Raw genomic sequence first — 21,118 nt, 5'->3', positions numbered from 1 at the left:
AGCTTTTTTCTTTTATGGGAAAAGTGAACATTTTGTGCATATTGTTAATAAAAAAAATACAGTGAACACACTATTCATCGCAAATGGCAAATTTTTTCCCCCTTATCTCAGTAATACATTATTTATTTAGTGTTACGCCTGTGAAGAAAATAGCTTTCTAAGCACAGAAAATGTAGCCCTTATAACAGTGCAGGTCTGCAGTGTAATGGTCACTCTTCTGCCTACCCATATCCAACATGACTTTATTAGTATTCACATAAAGTGAATACTAATGAGGCTGCAGGCCCTGCTTGGATCTGTGGTGTTCCAGCTGGGAGGGGAAGGAGAGGCAGAGAACGGATGCTACAGACATTCCCAATGTGTCTTGTGCTGGGATGTAAACACAGGGTGCGGGTGCGCAATTATGCTGGAGGAGTAAAACTGTACTCAGAATTTCATCACTGATTTATATAAAGCAGTAAGGTTGAATGCTGGTGTGATTTATTTTTGTTGTGTAACCGAAAAACCCCTTTAAGTATCATTCTGATTTTCCATTCACCTGAACATTCAGACTCATATCAAAAACGATCATCAAATATTAGTAACGTGTCAGATTACATTGGAAAGCTTGGACTCTCAGCAATTTTCTAGCAACTGAAATCTCCAAGAAATGCTGTGAACTTAGATCACCATCATGTCTGGAGACATGAACTTTATTCATTATCAGAGATAAGCCTCATGGACACAGTCATATTATGACTGTAAAACCTCCCTGTAGTACGTGGTAGCGAAGTCACAGACTTGTATGGAGCTCCACTATATCTCTGATTTCATATGGAAATTAACAGGGGCTATTTGTGTTAGCTTCTATATGAATCCAAAAGAGAAAAAAAGTGGAATAAATTACGAAGCATCATATGTACACGTACAGTGGTGAATAATTAGCATGACAACCCTGATAACCTTCCTTCCTGTGACTATCGAAGAGGAATGTAGCCTTGAACTACAGACAATAGATTTATGAAGCCAAATGCACCAGAGACACCAAGTACATGGTGTACCGCAAATGTATTATGTACATTTGACCCAATGATAACTAAATGAACAGTTTTGAAAAGTGGTAATTAAAAGAGGGTGTGCAATTTCTTGGCATAAAATATTAACACCAACCATAAGGCGCATATAGAAGAAAACCATGTCTAACATAGCTACTGGGCTGAGCCAACTATCTCATACTACTGTATATACAGCATTTTTGGTAGCTTGTCACTTTAGAATGAAGCTGCCCTCCATTCATTTCTATGGAGGTGCTGGAAATAGTGAAGCAGCACGCTCAGCTATTTTTGGAAGTCCCATTGAAATTAATAGGAAGCGCACCGCGCAAGCGTGGCCACCGCTCCATTCACTTCTATGGGGGCTTATGGAAAAAAAGCGCTGGCTCAGCCATTTTCACCAGTCCCACAGAAAAGAACCGTCTGCTGCTTTGCAGGCTCCATTCTAAGTATACGTGCGGGTCCCAGTGATATGTCCCCAATGTCCAAAATGGGAAAACCCCTTTTGAAGGGCATGTGTCAGCAGATTTGTACCTATGACACTGGCTGACTATTTTAGTAATCGTGCATTCTACCGATTATTTTTTATGATTAATCGAGTACTCTAATAAGAAACTAGAAAAGCTAAAATTTCTGGGGAAATTGTGTGAAGTGTTCTTGACTCCACCAGTAGTCTACAGAATGACTGTGCGGAGTGGGGCAGAGCGACTGTGCGGAGTGGGGCAGAGCGACTGTGCGGAGTGGGGCAGAGCGACTGTGCGGAGTGGGGCAGAGCGACTGTGCGGAGTGGGGCAGAGCGACTGTGCGGAGTGGGGCAGAGCGACTGTGCGGAGTGGGGCAGAGCGACTGTGCGGAGTGGGGCAGAGCGACTGTGCGGAGTGGGGCAGAGCGACTGTGCGGAGTGGGGCAGAGCGACTGTGCGGAGTGGGGCAGAGCGACTGTGCGGAGTGGGGCAGAGCGTCTGTGCGGAGTGGGGCAGAGCGACTGTGCGGAGTGGGGCAGAGCGACTGTGCGGAGTGTTTGGAGTGAGTAAAGATAGTAAACATTACACCAACCAGTTGATTGCTCACATATAAAATGCGATCACGTGATCCATGCGCGTGGGGCGCCCTGACGTCACTCTGGAGCGCCCCAGGAGCCGCACGGACGGTAAGTATACTGCTCCCCCGCTCCCAACTACACTTTACCATGGCTGCCAGGACTTTAGCGTCCCGGCAGCCATGGTAACCATTCAGAAAAAGCTAAACGTCGGATCCGGTAATGCGCCGAAACAACGTTTAGCTTAAGGCCGGATTAATGCCTTTCAATGGGCATTAATTCCGGATCCGGCCTTGCGGCAAGTGTTCAGGATTTTTGGCCGGAGCAAAAAGCGCAGCATGCTGCAGTATTTTCTCCGGCCAAAAAACGTCGCGGTCCTGAACTGAAGACATCCTGATGCATCCTGAACGGATTTCTCTCCATTCAGAATGCATTAGGATAATCCTGATCAGGATTCTTCCGGCATAGAGCCCCGACGACGGAACTCTATGCCGGAAGAAAAGAACGCAGGTGTGAAAGAGCCCTAAGAAATGCATTTCAACTTGTATTTTTTTATACAGCACATTTAATTGCAATGTTGTTGCCCAAAGTGCTTCAAAGTTACATTAAAACATATATTTATAAAAACATTAGCAGCCGATTTGTGTAGGTGGCTTAAAAATTGGGGAGTGGTGGCAGTTTAGAAATCATGTCCTGATTTGTCAGCTCCCAATCTAGTTTTGAACATTCTGCCATTCATTCCTATGGGACCAATTTCGCCACAAAAACGCCGATATTTTGTGACCCATTCGGCAAAACATTCCACAAAGTAATAGCACACCAATCGGGAACAATCCGCATGTTTCGGTATATTACTGTCTATGTGGTGTAAAAACTGTGGGAGGAGTTAGGGTGGTAAATTTGACTATAATAATAAGAATATATATGTGAGATAACAGTGAGTGGTCTTGCCATGCAACAACACTTAAACATGAACTAATTTTTTTTATAAAGGAAAATAACTGTTTTCCTTTATAAAAACTTATCAGACCCCCTGCAATCAGTCCCCAACACCCTTCGTTCCCCCCTGTGCGATTAGCCCTAGTGCATCAGTTCCTCCCAGTGCCATCAGCTCCATTCCCCCCAGTGCCATCAGCTCCACTATCCCCCAGTGCCATCAGCTCTATTCCCCCCAGTGCCATCAGCTCCACTATCCCCCAGTGCCATCAACTCCATTATCCCCCAGTGCCATCAGCTCCACTATCCCCCAGTGCCATCAGCTCCACTATCCCCCAGTGCCATCAGCTCCACTATCCCCCAGTGCCATCAGCTGCCTTCTCAGTGCCATCAGCTGCCCCCTAGTGCCACAATCCTCCTCCAAGTGCCATCAGCTTGCCCCCCAGTGCCACCAGCTTGCACCCTGTACAATCAGATGCCCACAGTGCCACCTGCTTGCCCCCCAGTGCCATCAAGGCATAAACTGTGGAGAAGAATCATGCCTGGTAGATGCCAGCTACCACAATACGCTGCACAGGCTCCTTGCCCACCACTCCGGCTCTTTGAAGGGTCGGGGATTTAATCTGCCCTCGGCCGTGCCCCTGCCCTGTGCCCGCAGCCAGTCATTCTCCTCCTGGATCTCCCCTTGATCTGCTCAGGCGGCCAGTTCAGTGTGTCCTTGGCTTCCCGCAGAGCCCTCTCATGTTCCTCACGGATCCGGGCGGGGGGTGAGGCGTCCCCCGTCCTCTTCATCCTGCCGCCCAGGACCAAAGGGGGTGCGCTGCGGAGGAGGCTGCTGGAAGAACACTCCACACTGAAAGGCAGCAGACTGCCAAATGGCATGGTAGCTGGACGCGCGCACAAAGTGCAGCAAGGTACGGGCCGGCAGGTGACCACGGAGCGGTGAGTTTAGCAAGCTCTTCACTCCCGCTCCATGGTCACATGACACAAACGAATCCTCGATGCAAAAAATTTGCATTGAGGATTTTTTTGTGGCTAATTACTCATTTCAGCCCTACCTGTTACATGTGCCCACATTGCTGAGAAAGATGAGGTTTTAAAATATGCAAATGAGCCTCTAGGAGCAACGGGGGCGCTGCCATTACACCTAGAGACTCAGCTGCACTTTGATTGGCAGGGCCAGGCATGATGACGTTTTCAGTGCCTGGCCCTCTTAATCAAAGTGGAGAGGGCGTGGCAGGTGCAGAGAGAGCTGAGCCACTAGGTGTAACGGCAACGCCCCCACTGCTCCTAGTGGATCATTTGCATATATTAAAACTATTTTTCTCAGAAATACAGGCACATAAGAACATGGGCCCAAGGCAGGTGCCTTCAGCTGCCAAGTGCACATGTAACAGGTCCGACAGGATTATAGGTACAAAGCTGCTGACAGATGCCCTTTACTACAATACTACAGATATTTACATATATTATACATACGCTGAGACATTGCGATCCGCCACTGCCTCCAGCAGAAGAATTTATTTATTTTTTTTTTTTTTTTTTTTTCTTTTTTTTAAAGAATCTGTTACTGACGACTGCTTCAAAAAAAACCTCCTCTACTGTCAACAAGCAAAGAAATGGTCAGAAAGGCAGGATGGAGGAAGCATGATGCAAGTTCAAAACCAGATAAAATACACGAGATTTCATATTTTCTAATCTAATGTGATGTCTATTTACATTTCTACGACTGATTAATAATCCTGAATCCCCTTGGCTCCTATTTACAGGAGGCTGTCTGTCTGTCCCATGTATATGCACAGTATAACTGGCGGGTATCTTTTTGTTTGTCATGCTTAGGGTTTGGTCAGAGAGAGCGTTTATCTCGGCAGAGAGCTGGGGAACAGAGAGAGAATATAAAAAATGTAAACAGTTGAGCAGCGTCCCCCTCCTTCTCCTGACTTCCGCAGAGTCCATCATCTGGAGGCAGGAGAAGACAGCGCATGCAGGCAGAGAGGGAGGGGAGTCAGTCAGGACAAGGTGGAGAGTGGGAGAGGACAGGTAAGAGAGAGTGAGAGACTGTGGGAAAATGAATGAGAGAGCGCATTCATCCGGGATCCAGATGTGGAGGAGGGGTCCAGATGTGCAGGCTCATACAGCACAGAGGAAGTTGGACAGATGAATAATCTGATGGGCTGCAGAGAAACAGGAAGGGGCACAGCATTTCCAGGATCAAAGGGATGTGAAAGTGCACCTGAAGTCACAGCATTTCTGGAGGTCCCCACCAGTAGCTAGAACAAAGTGTGTGAAGCACAGTTTTTTTGCGGATCCGTCATGGATCTGCAAAAACGCTTCAGTTACAATAATACAACCGCATGCATCCGTCATGAACGGATCCGCTTGTATTATGTCTTCAATAGCCAAGACGGATCCATCTTGAACACCATTGAAAGTCAATGGGGGACGGATCCGTTTTCAATTGTGCCTATTGACTTACATTGTGTGTCAGAACGGACTCACTACGCATACCAGGACGGACAAAAAAACGCTGCAGGCAGTGTTTTGGTGTCCACCTCCAGAGCGGAATGGTGACCGAACTGATGCAAACTGATGCATTCTCAGCGGATCCTTTTCCATTCAGAATGCATTAGGGCCAAACTGATCCGTTTTGGACCGCTGGTAAGAGCACTGAACGGATCTCACAAACGGAAAGCCAAAACGCGAGGGTGAAAGTAGCCTTAGAGAAGAACTTTCAATCCTCTTGGTTACTCCTGTCTGTACCAAAGTGCTGAAAATAGGCAGTAGAGTGAAACGTAAGAACGTATAAAAAACGTCACTTTGGTGAACAGTGGGGGTCTCGAAGCCTGGACCCCCAGTAAGGAAAACCTCCGATCAGAAGCTTTCTATAACTGAAGGCACACCAGATGTGGCCCAGAATGACTACAAAGGCTGAGAGGAGACAGAGTAGCATCGACAGGGGAAGGAGAATGGCAAGAGTTTGGGATGGACCCCTGTGGGCATGTAATGAAAGAAGAGGGATACTACATTAAAGGGAACCTGTCATATTAAACATGGCGTCAGAGCTGAAGGCAGCATGTTCTAGAGCAGAAGGAGCTGAGCAGTTTCATACAGTTTTATGGGAGAATATTCAGTAACACTTGTGATTTATTCATTTATATTCCTGCTCATTCTGGGCTCTGAAGTCCAGGAGTCGGTCCCATCAGTGACTGACAGCCGTCCCTCTATGACTGTGTATACAGAGAGCTGTCAGTCACTGATAGGACCGACTCCTGCACTTCAATCAGTGACTGACAGCCGTCCCTCTATGACTGTGTATACAGAGAGCTGTCAGTCACTGATAGGACCGACTCCTGGACTTCAATCAGTGACTGACAGCCGTCCCTCTATGACTGTGTATACAGAGAGCTGTCAGTCACTGATAGGACCGACTCCTGGACTTCAATCAGTGACTGACAGCCGTCCCTCTATGACTGTGTATACAGAGAGCTGTCAGTCACTGATAGGACCGACTCCTGGACTTCAATCAGTGACTGACAGCCGTCCCTCTATGACTGTGTATACAGAGAGCTGTCAGTCACTGATAGGACCGACTCCTGGACTTCAATCAGTGACTGACAGCCGTCCCTCTATGACTGTGTATACAGAGAGCTGTCAGTCACTGATAGGACCGACTCCTGCACTTCAATCAGTGACTGACAGCCGTCCCTCTATGACTGTGTATACAGAGAGCTGTCAGTCACTGATAGGACCGTCTCCTGGACTTCAATCAGTGACTGACAGCCGTCCCTCTATGACTGTGTATACAGAGAGCTGTCAGTCACTGATAGGACCGACTCCTGCACTTCAATCAGTGACTGACAGCCGTCCCTCTATGACTGTGTATACAGAGAGCTGTCAGTCACTGATAGGACCGACTCCTGGACTTCAATCAGTGACTGACAGCCGTCCCTCTATGACTGTGTATACAGAGAGCTGTCAGTCACTGATGGGACCGTCTCCTGGACTTCAATCAGTGACTGACAGCCTTCCCTCTATGACTGTGTATACAGAGAGCTGTCAGTCACTGATAGGACCGACTCCTGCACTTCAATCAGTGACTGACAGCCGTCCCTCTATGACTGTGTATACAGAGAGCTGTCAGTCACTGATAGGACCGACTCCTGGACTTCAATCAGTGACTGACAGCCGTCCCTCTATGACTGTGTATACAGAGAGCTGTCAGTCACTGATAGGACCGACTCCTGCACTTCAAAGCCCAGAATCAGGAATCTAAGGGGGTCATTTATTATACTGAAATACGCCTAGATTGGGGGTATTTCTGCTGTAGATGGTGGTGCAACGGTTAGGTGCTCTGCTATCTGTGACTTCGCCCTGGTCACGCCAGATCTAAAATTGTGGGTGGGGAAGGGGACGGGCCGGCAGGCTTGTCTCATTTACAATTTCCTACTCCTGCTTTAGGCTTCCGAGCTGTCTTACATTTAGAACTGGCGCTGGATGCGCTGAAGTTATGGAGAGGTCCATGCCTCTTCATAACTTCGGCGGATCCACCGCCATGGGGCGTTTTAGACGCCACTCTCAATAAACGTGCCCCTTAACCGCCTCCGGACCGCCTAACGCAGATGTGCGTTCCGGAGGCGGCATCGCTGCGCAGAGTCACGCATATACGCGTCATCTCGCGAGACGCGCTATGCCGGCCCGCGCATGCGCAGTTCGGGCCGGCATTTCGTCAGGGACTAAATCGTCATCAGCTTGCCAGCCAATGATCGTGGCTGGCAAGCTGATGATTTTTAAAAAATCCAATCAGAGCGCCAGATAACAGATCATATTTGTAAATATGATCTGTTATATGGCTGCCTGCTCCTCTGCTGGTTCTTTTCGTCGGTTAGATCCAGCAGAGGAGCAGGCTTCACAGTGAGAAGCACCAACACTACACTTTAGCCCCAGATCACCCCCTGCACCCCAATTAACCCTTTGATCACCCCTTTGATCGCCCCTGTCAATCACTAGTGAAAGGAAAAAAGTGATCAGTGCAAACTGTCACTTTTTTTTTTCACTGGTATTGACCGTTAGGTTTTAGGTATAGTTTAGGCCCCTTGGTTAGGTAGTTTAGGGATCGGTTAGCGCCCAGCCCACCGCACCGCAGTCCGTTATTCGCTGATTAGCGTATCGCTAATCAGCATTTGTACTTTTATAGTATCTGGAAGTGATCAAAACTGATCACAGTCACATCTATAATAGTACTAGTGTCACTTTAGTTCGCCCTCCACCCAAAACGCAGTGTTTTCCCGATCAGGCCTGATCGGTCGCCCACACGTGCGTTCACCCACGCCTGCCCCACCGCAGTGACAAAAAAATTTTTTTTTGATCGCTGCACATTCACTTTACACGCACTGCGGCGATAAAAAAAATCTGTTTTGATATTTTTTATCAACCGCAGCGGCCTCCGGTACTTCGCTAGCCTCCCCTTTGTAAGACAGGCTTGCTTTTTTTTCTTGGGTAGTCTCAGGGAATACCCCTAAATTTAGTTGCCCACATGTCAAACAGGGGGTATTCTTCTGAAGAGGCCTACAGGCTTCTGACCCAGTCGGATGAGGAGTGGGAACCCTCATCTGATGAATCCAGCGGGTCAGAATACGAACCTGTAGAAAGCAGTGGCTCTCTGACCCAAAGTTCGGACGAGGAGGCTGAGGTCCCTGATAGCACCAGGCGTACCTGGCCCCATGTCGCTAGACCACAGGTTGCGCAGGATCCGCTTCAAGAGCAGCAGAGTGGGGCTGGTGCTGTCGGATTACGTGGTGAGGCATACACCAGCAGCCCAGCCCTCCCTGGACCTAGTACCAGCACTGCCGTACAACCTGGTGAAGTAGCGAGCACCAGAAGGGCAGTTGAAGCTGGTACGGTGGCACGTGCAGTAGTGACCCCGTCGCAGCCACCGCAAAGACGTGCCCGTAGAGCCCCTAGAATCCCAGAGGTGCTGGCAAACCCTGATTGGCAGTCCCCAACTTCAGCCGCACCTGTAGTTTTCCCTTTCACTGCCCAGTCTGGAGTTCGGGTTGAGACAGCTCAGATCGGTTTGGCCCTGGGATTTTTTGAGCTGTTCTTGACTGCGGAGCTCTTAGACTGCTGGGTGAGAAAAATATCTTGGTCAAATGCCAACTTTGTATAAAAAAATGGGAAAAGTTGTCTTTTGCCAAGATATTTCTCTCACCCAGCATGGGTATATGTAAAAATGACACCCCAAAACACATTCCCCAACTTCTCCTGAGTACGGCGATACCAGATGTGTCACACTTTTTTGCTGCCAAGGTGGGCAAAGGGGCACATATTACAAAGTGCACCTTTCGGATTTCACCGGCCATTTTTTACACATTTTGATTGCAAAGTTCTTCTCACACATTTGGGCCCCTAAATTGCCAGGGCAGTATAACTACGCCACAAGTGACCCCATTTTGGAAAGAAGACACCCCAAGGTATTCTGTGAGGGGCATGGTGAGTTCCTAGAATTTTTTATTTTTTGTCGCAAGTTAGTGGAATATGAGACTTTGTAAGAAAAAAATAAAAATAAAATCATCATCATTTTCCGCTAACTTGTGACAAAAAATAAAAAGTTCTATGAACTCACTATGCCCATCAGCGAATACCTTAGGGTGTTTACTTTCCGAAATGGGGTCATTTGTGGGGGTTTTCTACTGTCTGGGCATTGTAGAACCTCAGGAAACATGACAGGTGCTCAGAAAGTCAGAGCTGCTTCAAAAAGCGGAAATTCACATTTTTGTACCATAGTGTGTAAACGCTATAACTTTTACCCAAACCATTTTTTTTTTTTGCCCAAACATTTTTTTTTTATCAAAGACATGTAGAACAATAAATTTGATGAAAAATGTATATATGGATGTCGTTTTTTTTGCTAAATTTTACAGCTGAAAGTGAAAAATGTCATTTTTTTGCAAAAAAATCGTTACATTTTGATTAATAACAAAAAAAGTAAAAATGTCAGCAGCAATAAAATACCACCAAATGAAAGCTCTATTAGTGAGAAGAAAAGGAGGTAAAATTCATTTGGGTGGTAAGTGGCATGACCGAGCGATAAACGGTGAAAGGAGTGTAGTGCAGAAGTGTAAAAAGTGCTCTGGTCATGAAGGGGGTTTCAGCTAGCGGGGCTGAAGTGGTTAATGTATAAATTACAAGTTTTCCCAAATCTTTTTCCACAACACTATATATCAATCTGCTCAGCTCCTCCAGCTCTAGAACATGGTGCCTGCAGATGAATCTGCATTTTCATGGTGGCATCTCCTGAATTGCTACTCTGTAGCTCTGTAGCTCCCATTCACTGAAACAGCGGAGCTCCGCCTGGGGCCGGCACTTAATGGAACTGGTGAGAATGGACAACCCCTTTAAGTTTTGAGTGGGTTTACCATAGGTTTATTATTTGTATTCAAAATATTCACATTGAAAGGAATATGCTCTCTTATGACTGAGAAGCATCAAATATTACAAATTGTCAAGAGGACCATAATAAAAAGAAAAGGATGGGCAGATAGAAACAATACAAGAGAAAGCTGCTGAGATATGGAAGGTGTGGGGGCAGCTGTTACCATGAGATAACCGCTGCAGGGCCTCTTTATACTACAGTACCCACTATATGCTGGCAGCTCTGATTACCTTCATGAGTAAAAAGGGACACGTTCAACAGAAACAAGTTTTTTTAACTAAATATTTATAGAAAACAAAAGTTAGTTTTTTGGCTGCGTTCTTCATTTTGTGCGTTCTAGGCCAGTGAAAATTAAATACAAAATACTTCCTATATAGAGATATGGGCAACTCAGTATCTGTTTACTGCTGCTGTGAGGGGAAGATCTTATCTGAAGTGCAATCTTCATGATAATAGTAGGAGTTAAATTCTTTTATTGTCTTGCTAGACCTAGATAAAGATGATGACAGAACAGCAGTGCACTTATCAGTGCAATGTATGATGCTGTAACCGGGTCACTAACGAGGAGGGGGGTTCTTTCTGGTCGGAGGGAGTTGTCTGAGAAAGTCAAGCAGGGCCGCTCACCATATTAGGGCAGGTCCAGTAGAGATAAAATCCCACGCTGTCCACACGCAGGGTCACCAAAGACTTACCGCTGGTGTCCTAGGAAAGAGCAAAAATAGGAGGATCCATTATTCAACACAATTAGTGATATTATTATGCAGTCATCATTAGCCACAGTGACATCATATAGAAAGCAAACCATAGGCGCCGGCTTCACAAAAGGGTCAGAAACGCGTGCTGTACGTCAGAAAGAAGTTCTGCTCCTCTGTGCTGATGTCAGGCGCATCCACAAGCACATGGAGCACTTCCTTCTGTAAACACCGACAAGGGCTCTCACTCATAAAAGGAAAAATACTACAAAAAGAAGCCCTTTTCCTCTGGTCTGTGTAAACTCTGGTTTAAGAGAATATTTTCCTGCCATAATCGTGCAATTCACATGCACTCAGCATTTATATTACTCATACTCGTCCTCTAGCCCTGCGTACATTTCAGGGGCGGTTCGTTGCACAGGGGCCCAGAGCAGGAGGGGGCCCCTTCTTACTGGTGGTAGGGGGAAGAGCTCATCTCTATTCATCTGCATCACTGTCCTTAGGATGGTGATACAGATGGATGTCTCCCTTCCCCAGTCCTCTCATAGGTTGCAGGCCTAGTGCCTATAGCCTATGAGAGGCCGGCGCAGGTGGCGCAATGACATCATTGCACTGTCTGAGCCGTACAGCGCAGGACACAGGCCGGAAGAGGCCTGCATCGCATCGCTGAAAGCAGCAAGGAGGTAAGTAATAAGTATATTTATTTTTTTGTATTTACACTTTGCCAGGGGCCCTATCTGGCATTCATGGGGGCATCTACTGGGGCCCTATGTTATGTACTGGCACACATGGGGGGCACTATGGAGGAGGAGCACTATGGGGGCCTTATTTTAAATACTGGCACACATGGGGGGGGGGGCACCATGGAGGGGGGAGTACTATTGGGGCCCTATTTTATATACTGGCACACATGGGGGGCACTATGGAGGGGAGAGCAAAAAGGGGGCATTGGCACACATTATGAGGTACTATGGGGACATTGGCTCTACAGGGGGCACTAAGAGGAGGTCTTTTTTTTTATACTGCCACACAACAGGGCACTTTTATGTACTGGCACATATTATAAGGGGGCATTTTTCTACTGTTACACAAAGAGTTAGGCCGAATGCACACGACCGTGGAACACGGACGTGAGTGGTCTGTGATATCCTGGCCTGGCATCCTGCTGAGAGCAGGAGCGCACGGCGTCATTGGTTGCTATGATGCCGTGCGCTTCGTGCCGCTGCTGCAGTACAGTAATACACTCTTATAGATCATACCAGTGTATTACTGTACTGCAGCGGCAGCACGAAGCGCACAGCATCATAGCAACCAATGACGCCGTGCGCTCCTGCTCTCAGCAGGATGCCAGGCCGGGATACCACAGACCGCTCACGTCCGTGTTCCACGGTCGTGTGCATTCGGCCTTATAAAGAGAATTATTACTACCGGGGGCATTATGGTGGGCTTTATTACAGTTGAAGGACTATGAGGAACTTGAATACTAGTATGAGCATTATAGGAGCATTATTCCTTCTGGGAAACAGTGGGGTCATTATTACTGTAGGGGCACTATTACTACTACGTGTTGTCTGGTAGATAATTATTTCTATGGGTGGGATTTTGGGGAGCACCGTTACTTTGGTGGGCACCCTGGCACGGTATTCGCTTAGCACAATTATTTTTGGCAAACGTTATGTTTACACTACTAGGCTTCATGCACACGACCGTGGTGTGTTTTGCGGTCCGCAAAACACAGATGGCAATCGTGCGTTTCGCAATTTGCACGGACAGCCTTCAATTGTCCGCAAAGCATGTACAAGAATAGGATATGTTATATTTTTTTAGCTGGGCCACGGAACGGAGCAACAGATGCGGACAGCAAATGGAGTCATTCTTTGCCGGATCAGGTAGATGGACCATAGTGCTGCAGGTGTGAAAGTATCCTTAACCTGTGTGTTTTGTATGGCTATAAGTAATGTGAGGACGGAATTGGTTATGTTGAGAACATATCTTGGAGGGTAGGGGGCCCAGGTACATTCTTTGCACAGGGGCCCTCTGCTGTCTGTGTCCGCCTCTGGTACATTTTATATACCAACTGTCCAATAATCCAGCCACGGGCTGCAGTAGTTTTTCTCTCCAGGCGTGCGGACTGCCATCAATTTGACTACTTTATGGCGAGGCGCACACCTCATCATAAATTAGATGAATCTTACGGCAGTGCAGTGAATAAAAAGCTGGTGGTCTTAGTAAATCTCCCCCTTTGTGTGAAGAAGGCTTCACAAAGGTAAACTGGGCAAAAAACGTATAAAGCAAGACCATACACCAGGCATCCTCAAACTGCGGCCCTCCAGCTGTTGCAAAACTACAACTCCCAGAGTGCCCAAACAGCCTACAGGTATCAGTCTACAGCAGGGCATTGTGGGAGTTGTAGTTTTACAACAGCTGGAGGGCCGCAGTTTGAGGATGCCTGCCATACAGCATACTGGAGACCTGTCTGACATGCACACATGTGTCTTCTCACATATTGTCAATAATTCCTGGTCACCACTTTACATTTATAAGTAGGAAACGTAGGCTCCATGGTGTCCCTGTACTGTACGGCAATAGTCCGCGCTGACCTTTGACCGTGACGGCGAGGACTGTGTGCGCACACTGATAACGGACATTACCTGGCGGAGAACAGCACAGATTGATCCAGGAAGAGAGGCACGAGGTATCACAGGAAGACACGGGCACGTTCACACCATGTTGTCAGCTATGTTCAACCTGCAGCACCAATGTGTGAACTACAGCGAAAGGGAGGACGTGCCAGACGTCTGACAGAAACATGGACCACCGGCATAAAACTGACAGATATATTTGTTTAAAGAGCGATTCCCGATCAATATGGCCGCATTACAACGTGCCTGGCTATGCAGGTATAGAGCCACAACACACAATTGTGCTACTACTCGTCACATGCGGTAATACTAAATACACAATTGTGTCAATGCTTTTTCTTAAAGGAGCAGCATAGACATTTTTCTAGATCTGCTTGTAATGCACACCGACAGGACAATAGCATACAGCCCATCACTGGATCAGCACATAAACGCCAGAGACATTTCCCAAAGTATGCGCCAAATGCAAAGCATGGCATATATGTCACACATGGGCCCTTTAAAAAAAACTTTTTACTTTTAGGTGGCCCATCATATAGAAAGCAGACTATCTGGAGGATACTGGAAGTACATCCTTCTGACCCCATATCTATGGATACGTCCAAAACGTGCACTGGAAATATCTGCTTTTGAATTAGCTAAACGTACACGTGGAACATAAGGGGGGACATTTAAAATTGCCTCTGCGCGCGCGCGATGGCGTAGAAAGCACCTAATTTATGACCAGACATAGGCGGACCACCTGCAGTCTGTGGGGGACATTTCTCAATACTGGTGCAAAGGAAACCTGGCTTTGTTGCCCACAGTAACCAATCAGATTACATTGTTTATTTTTTTTAGAGCTTCTTTGAAAAATGAAAGGTGAAATCCGATTGGCTGCTATGAACAACTTAACTAGTTTCCCTTTACCCCAGTTTTGATAAAGCTTTCCAAGGACAGCACCGCACATCATATAGTGGCAGTGCTCGGTATTGCAGCTCAGCCCCTTTGACAACAGGGATGTGGCTGCGGCGCTCAAGGCATCTTCAAACAGCTGTTGACAATCGCCAGCAGGATCGCAATGTCTAATACAGTACATGGTGTGCTGTCTGCATCTGTAGTACCGTACCGGCCCTGCAAAAAAAGATAGAACATCTCCAGCACGAGGGAATCACTGCCACACGCCAGTTAACCCGCCAACGTGACGTTGGATGGAGAGGTGGATCCAGAACGCACATACATTCACTGCAGCTTGTGCCAGGCAGTTATGTAACACGGCAGATACAGGGCAGGGGACAGACCGCGTTCTTCTCTTCTTGGCACACTTCAATGTAAACTACCGAGTTGCTCCAGGGGTTTTACGAACTTCCTGAGACCTGGATATAACTAAACTGGCAGACTTGTCATGATTCACGTCTGCTTGTAGAAGGTCCAATAGGACATGAACACAAGCCGTTACAGAAATACAACTACTACAAGTGCCCCCGAGCGAGCCTGGAAATCCGTCTGAAGGTTCTCGTTCATCCAGGTCTCAGAATTGTAGATTTTCTTGAAGGCGTTTTTCTAGTTACTCAACCAGTGCTCCCAATTAGATTAGAGAAGGTCAGTCAGATGACTAGAGAAACATCTTCAAGAAAAAATACAAGAGCAGTTGGTGTGACCGATTCCTACTTGAGGCCACTTTCACATGGTCAGTGTTTGGTCAGTGTTTGGTCAGTATTTGTAAATCAAATTCAGGTGAAAAAAGTCTGGGAGCTCATGCATACGAACATATTTTCTTTCCGTGTCCGTTCTGTTTTTTTTTGCAGACCGTATGCGGAACCACTCGTTTCAATGGGTCCGCAAAAAAAAATACGGAAGTTACTCAGTATGCATTATGTTTACGTATTTCTGTTCCGAAAAAGTATAGAACATGTCCTATTCTTGGCCGTATTACAGACTATTCAGTGCCAGCTGTTCCGTTCTGCAAAATAAGTCATCCGTATTCTTTGCGGATCCGTTTTTTGCGGACTGTTGTGTGCATGAGCCCTAATGGAAAGATTTGTGCCTCTTCTGGGTTTTTTTTGTTCACGCTCCTGGCTTTGGATTACAAACACTGATGCAAAATACTGACCGAATTCTCACCGGAACGTGACCTTAGAGTGGTGTGCAGAGGACCAGGCACAAGCAGAGGAGAGGCTGGAGGCGACCCTCCATGTATCATGTATAAGTGAGCGGACGGGGCACGCAGCTCTAATCATGTCAGCTGGTTTAATCCAATTAGTCTGAGTCCTGATCAACAGCAGATAAGCCGGTAATTTCATTAACATTCTGCCATTCACAGCAGTTCACAATGCAAAGAACACACTGACAGCCATCTCCTGTTACAGCCAAGCACAACCTGCACAGCGTTAATTAACCCTTCAAACAAAACAGCCACAAAAATTATCTGTTGCAACATTATTTAACCTTTTCTGGCCTAGACACTGACAACGTATAAAACATTATATAGAACAAAACATACAATGCGACAGCTCTCAAACCAAATAAAGTACCAAAATGCATTATAATTGCTAATGCTATGCTTAGGGTACTTTCACACTAGTGTTTTTCTGTCACAGGGGCTCTATACCGGAAAATAACTGATCAGGATTATCCCCATGCATTCTGAATGGAGAGAAATCCGTTCAGGATGCATCAGGAGGTCTTCAGTTCAGTCGTATTGACTGATCAGGCAAAAGATAAAGCCGTAGCATGCTACAGTTTTATCTCTGGCGGAAAAAAAACCTGAACACTTGACTGAATGACGGATCCAGCATTTTTTCCCATAGAAATGTATTAGTGCCGGATCCGGCATTCAGAATACCGGATCCGTCCTTCCGGTCTGCGCATGCGCAGACTGAAAAAAAGGTGAAAAAAAATAAATGCCGGATCCGTTTTGCCGGATGACACCGGAAAGACGGATCCGGCATTTCAATGCATTTTTAGGACTGATCAGGATCCTGATCAGTCTTAGGGCTCTTTCACACCTGCGTTCTTTTCTTCCGGCATAGAGTTCCGTCGCCGGGGCTCTATGCCGGAAGAATCCTGATCAGGATTATCCCCATGCATTCTGAATTGAGAGAAATCCGTTCAGGATGCATCAGGATGTCTTCAGTTCAGGACCGGAAAGTTTTTTGGCCGGAGAAAATACCGCAGCATGCTGCGCTTTTTGCTCCGGCCAAAAATCCTGAAGACTTGCCGCAAGGCCGGATCCGGAATTAATGCCCATTGAAAGGCATTGATCCGGATCCGGCCTTAAGCTAAACGTCGTTTCGGCGCATTGCCAGATCCGACGTTTAGCTTTTTCTGAATGGTTACCATGGCTGCCGGGACGCTAAAGTCCTGGCAGCCATGGTAAAGTGTAGTGGGGAGCAGGGGAGCAGCATACTTACCGTCCGTGCGGCTCCCGGGGCGCTTCAGAGTGATGGATGACGTTATCGCATGGACACATCATCCATGCGCATGGGGCGCTCTGACGTCATTCTGGAGCGCCCAGGGAGCCGCACGGACGGTAAGTATACCGCTCCCCACTACTACTATGGCAACCAGGACTTTAGTAGCGTCCTGGCTGCCATAGTAACACTGAACGCTTCAAATGCTTTCAGTTCACTTGCGTTTTTCCGGATCCGGCGTGTAATTCCGGCAAATGGAGTACACGACGGATCCGGACAACGCAAGTGTGAAAGAGCCCTTACTAATGCCACCAGTTTGCATACCTTTTGCCTGATCTGGCAGGCAGTTCCGGCGACGGACCTGCTTCCCGGATCTCTCTGCCGCAAGTGTGAAAGTAGCCTTATAAATTAGAGATGCTTGGCAAATAAATATAAATTATTTGAGCCCGTCTGCCACACGTCAAGGCGATCTCTGTAAGACAGGAACCTAACACAAAATTCTACCTGTTATGTGCCATGACGGCTACCATACAATTCAGGGAGTGTAGGTCCCACATGCATGCTGGGCCTGCTTTAATTTCTATCATCTTTGGTGCCAGTCCTCACAATTAACCCCTCAGGTGCCGCCGATGGCAGCGCCCTGTCAGAGGTGCGTCCCCATCACCATGGGAACGCCTCAGGTTTAGAATATACCATCGGATCTGAGTTTTCTCCAATCCGATGGTATATTTTAACTTCAAGCGTCCCCATCACCAAGGCAATGCCTCTCCACGCCCAGCTCGTCGCCGATCCACTGCGTCCACTGCTCCGGTAAACAAAGCCATCTCAGCCCTGCTACTTGCCCGCAGCAGGGCTAAGCTACTGAACAAACTACCTGCCCGGCGCATAGCCTCTAGGAGCAATGGCAACACCCCTATTGCTCCTAGAGGCTCATATGTTAAAATATCATTTTTCTTCAGGCACATATAACCATGGGACCAACACAGATGTCTTCAGCTGCCAAGTGCACATGTAACAGGTCAGCCAGTGTCATAGGTACAAATCTGCTGACAGATGCCCTTTAAAGGGATTTTCCAGTACTCAATATCAGATCAGTGGGGTCCGACACCATGCACCCATGCTGACCATCTGTGTAGAGCAGCTGCCAGCGCTGGAATCTATGCAGAGGGGAGAGCCAGAAGCACAGGGTTCCATCCCCTGAGGAGCATCTGCCAATGTCTTTACGCCACAACAGTGGTGTAACAAAAGTTACAAATTACGGCAAGTACTGTAATTTGCAAATTTTGGAGCTTCTGACTGCAACCCAGTGGTGTAGCTCAGAGATGTCCAAACAGTAAATTGCAATCTACTGGTCACATTTATTTTAATCTAAAAGGCTGTCCTCTAGCTGGCTTGCAGATAAATGTTTGAAACTTAAAAGGGGTTGTTCACTTTTTTTTTACAATGATGAGCGATCCTCATGATAGGCCATCAATATCAGATGATCAGCAGGGGGCCGACTCAGAAGATAACAGGACGGTGAGTATAGGAAGGAAGTGAATAGGGCGGCGAAGTTGTAATTACACTGCTCACCGCTGCAGTTGCGACAACAAGCAGATAAACAGAGAAGGCAACGCTCGTACAAACACTGCTTTCTCTTAAAACAGTTGATCGGTGCGGGTGCAGGCAGCCCCCGCCAATCTGATAATTGATGACCTATCCTGATGGTAGGTCATCAGCATAAATAAAGCGGACAATCCCTACAAATTGGTGTTTCAATGAGCGTGTCACGTTCTAGTGAAATGCTTACTGGAAACACAAAGTCTCAATCAGTGCGATCAGGTCATGCAGGTCTGATGACTTCTATACACGGTAGCACAGAAGAGGACAGAGAGGAGGAGAGACCCAGGCATGTAGGAAGAAGACATCAACACGTGGACACCAGAGCCGCATGTGCCACACACCCTTATATACAACAGATCCTGTGCTGAAAAAGTGTGTCCACTCCTGATTTAAAGGGAACCTGTCACCTGCATATCCTTATATAAATGGGGTGTAGCTTTTGGAAGATGCTCTCATCCCCACTGCTCGTTTCAGCATTAAGCCTCATTCACACGTCCATGTCCGTGCTTAAATCCGTGAGAAGGTGGTCAGTGATGCCTTCGTGAAGATGTCCGTGATGGATCCGTGTGTCCGTTTTTTGCTGTCGGTGTGTCATCTGTGTTTCACTGACGTTGCACAGCTGAAAAATACATTTCAAAGCATCTCTTCCTAATGATTTGTGAAACACGGATGGCATCCGTGTTTTTCACAGACCCATAGACTATAATGGGCATGATGGATTTGTGAACACATACAAAATAGAGCATGCTTCTGTGCTAAAACCAAGGACCCACAGACCGTGGTGCAAAACTGGTGTGTGAATACACGCATTTAAAATTAATGGGGATATGTGCTGTCTGTGGAGAACATGTACAGCTCACATACGTGGAACACGGACATGTGAATGAGGCTTTAGTTTGCTGGCTTCAGGCACATACACACTGTGCAGATGAAGGACCCTGCACCACCATGCTACATTGTGCTTCCCTTCAAGTAAAGGCCTGGTGATTTTGGATTACAGTACTCACAGGGCATCCGTCAGCACATTTGTACCTATGAAACTGGCTGACCTGTCACATGTGCACTTGGCATCTGTGTTGGTCCAATGTTCATATCTGTCAACATTGGTGAGAAAAATCATGTTTTATTATATGCAAACGAACCTCTAGGAGCAACAGGGGCGTTTCTGTTACACCAAGAGGCTCTGCTCTCTCTGCAGCTGCCGCATCCTCTGCACTTTGACAGGACCAGATGCGATGCCGTTTTCACTGCATAGTCATGTCAAGGTGCAGAGGATGCGATTTCCGTTCCCGAAAAAAATAGAATAGGCATATTCTGTTAGTGCCGGCAATGTGTGGTCCGCAAAATGTGGAACGCACATTGCCGGTGTCCTTGTTTTGCGGATCCCCAAAACACGCTACGGACATGGGAATGGACCCTTATAAGTACAAATCCCTTAAAGGGATTTTCCAGCACTCAATATCAGATAAGTGGGGGTCCAATACCATGCACCCCTGCCGATCAGCTGCCAGCGATGGAATCTATGCAGTGAGCAGAGCCACAAGCACAAGTTCCATCCCTTGAGGAACAATAGTGGCGTAAAAAAAAAAGCTACAAATTATGGCACGCACCATAATTTTCTACTTTTGAAGCTTCTCGCCATTTTTCGAAAGTGGCTAGAAAGGGGGTATAGTGTGGCCCACCAGTTTACTTCAGCTTATGATAGAGACTGGCTCCTAGCTGGCGCAGAGTTCAGTTTCTGGTGTACAGCTGGGCAGAGATAATTAGGCGCACATGACTCTGGCGCAGAGGCCTTCTGTGTGCGGATACTGCTGCTCATTTATCATTCAAGTGAATGGGCGCCGAGCAGCAGTACGCCAGAAAGTACACAGCCGATGAAACCTTCCACTCACTGTATAATGTCCAACACTGGTGGCTGTTTGAAACAGCGGATTGGTGGGGGGGCCCGAGTGCTAAACCCCCACCAATCTGAAATCAATGACCTGTCCTGAAAATAGGCCATCAAGATCTAAGGCCCAGAAACCCCTTTAAGTCCCAATGTGCTACACTGGATTCAAGTTATTTATTTCTTTTGCAACTTGAATGCAAAGGACGATCATTGTGCTGGGAAAGTACTATAACCTAAATAGTAAGCCAGTGGTCCAGCATAGGGGACATAAAAGAGCACATCTGCTGTTGTGGTGACGCAGAGAGGTGAAGGCACAACACCCAAATCTCCATCGGACGACGGGCGCCAACTGCAGAGTCTACTGTACAAAGTGCGTTTTCCTTTCTCACTCACTTTCCATATTTTCTCTAATTTCCTCAATGTTTTCAGTCTCTTCCTCGGTTTATTTCAGACCAGTATAAGGAC

At 47.0% G+C, this 21,118-nt stretch overlaps 1 protein-coding gene across 1 annotated transcript in view; it reads right to left on the bottom strand.

The window, feature by feature from the left end:
* The window catches only part of PLCB3 (phospholipase C beta 3), a 145,556-nt gene that overhangs the window by 72,439 nt on the left and 51,999 nt on the right, over nt 1-21,118 (bottom strand). The window contains exon 2 of the mRNA XM_044270209.1: nt 11,062-11,139. Coding sequence (XP_044126144.1) covers nt 11,062-11,139 — 78 coding nt within the window. The remainder of the gene's footprint in view (nt 1-11,061; nt 11,140-21,118) is intronic.

Source organism: Bufo gargarizans, chromosome 10 (assembly GCF_014858855.1).
Source record: "Bufo gargarizans isolate SCDJY-AF-19 chromosome 10, ASM1485885v1, whole genome shotgun sequence".
Lineage (NCBI taxonomy): Eukaryota > Metazoa > Chordata > Amphibia > Anura > Bufonidae > Bufo > Bufo gargarizans.
Note: the sequence above shows the minus strand (reverse complement) of the source record. Positions and strands in the feature narration are given on the sequence as shown.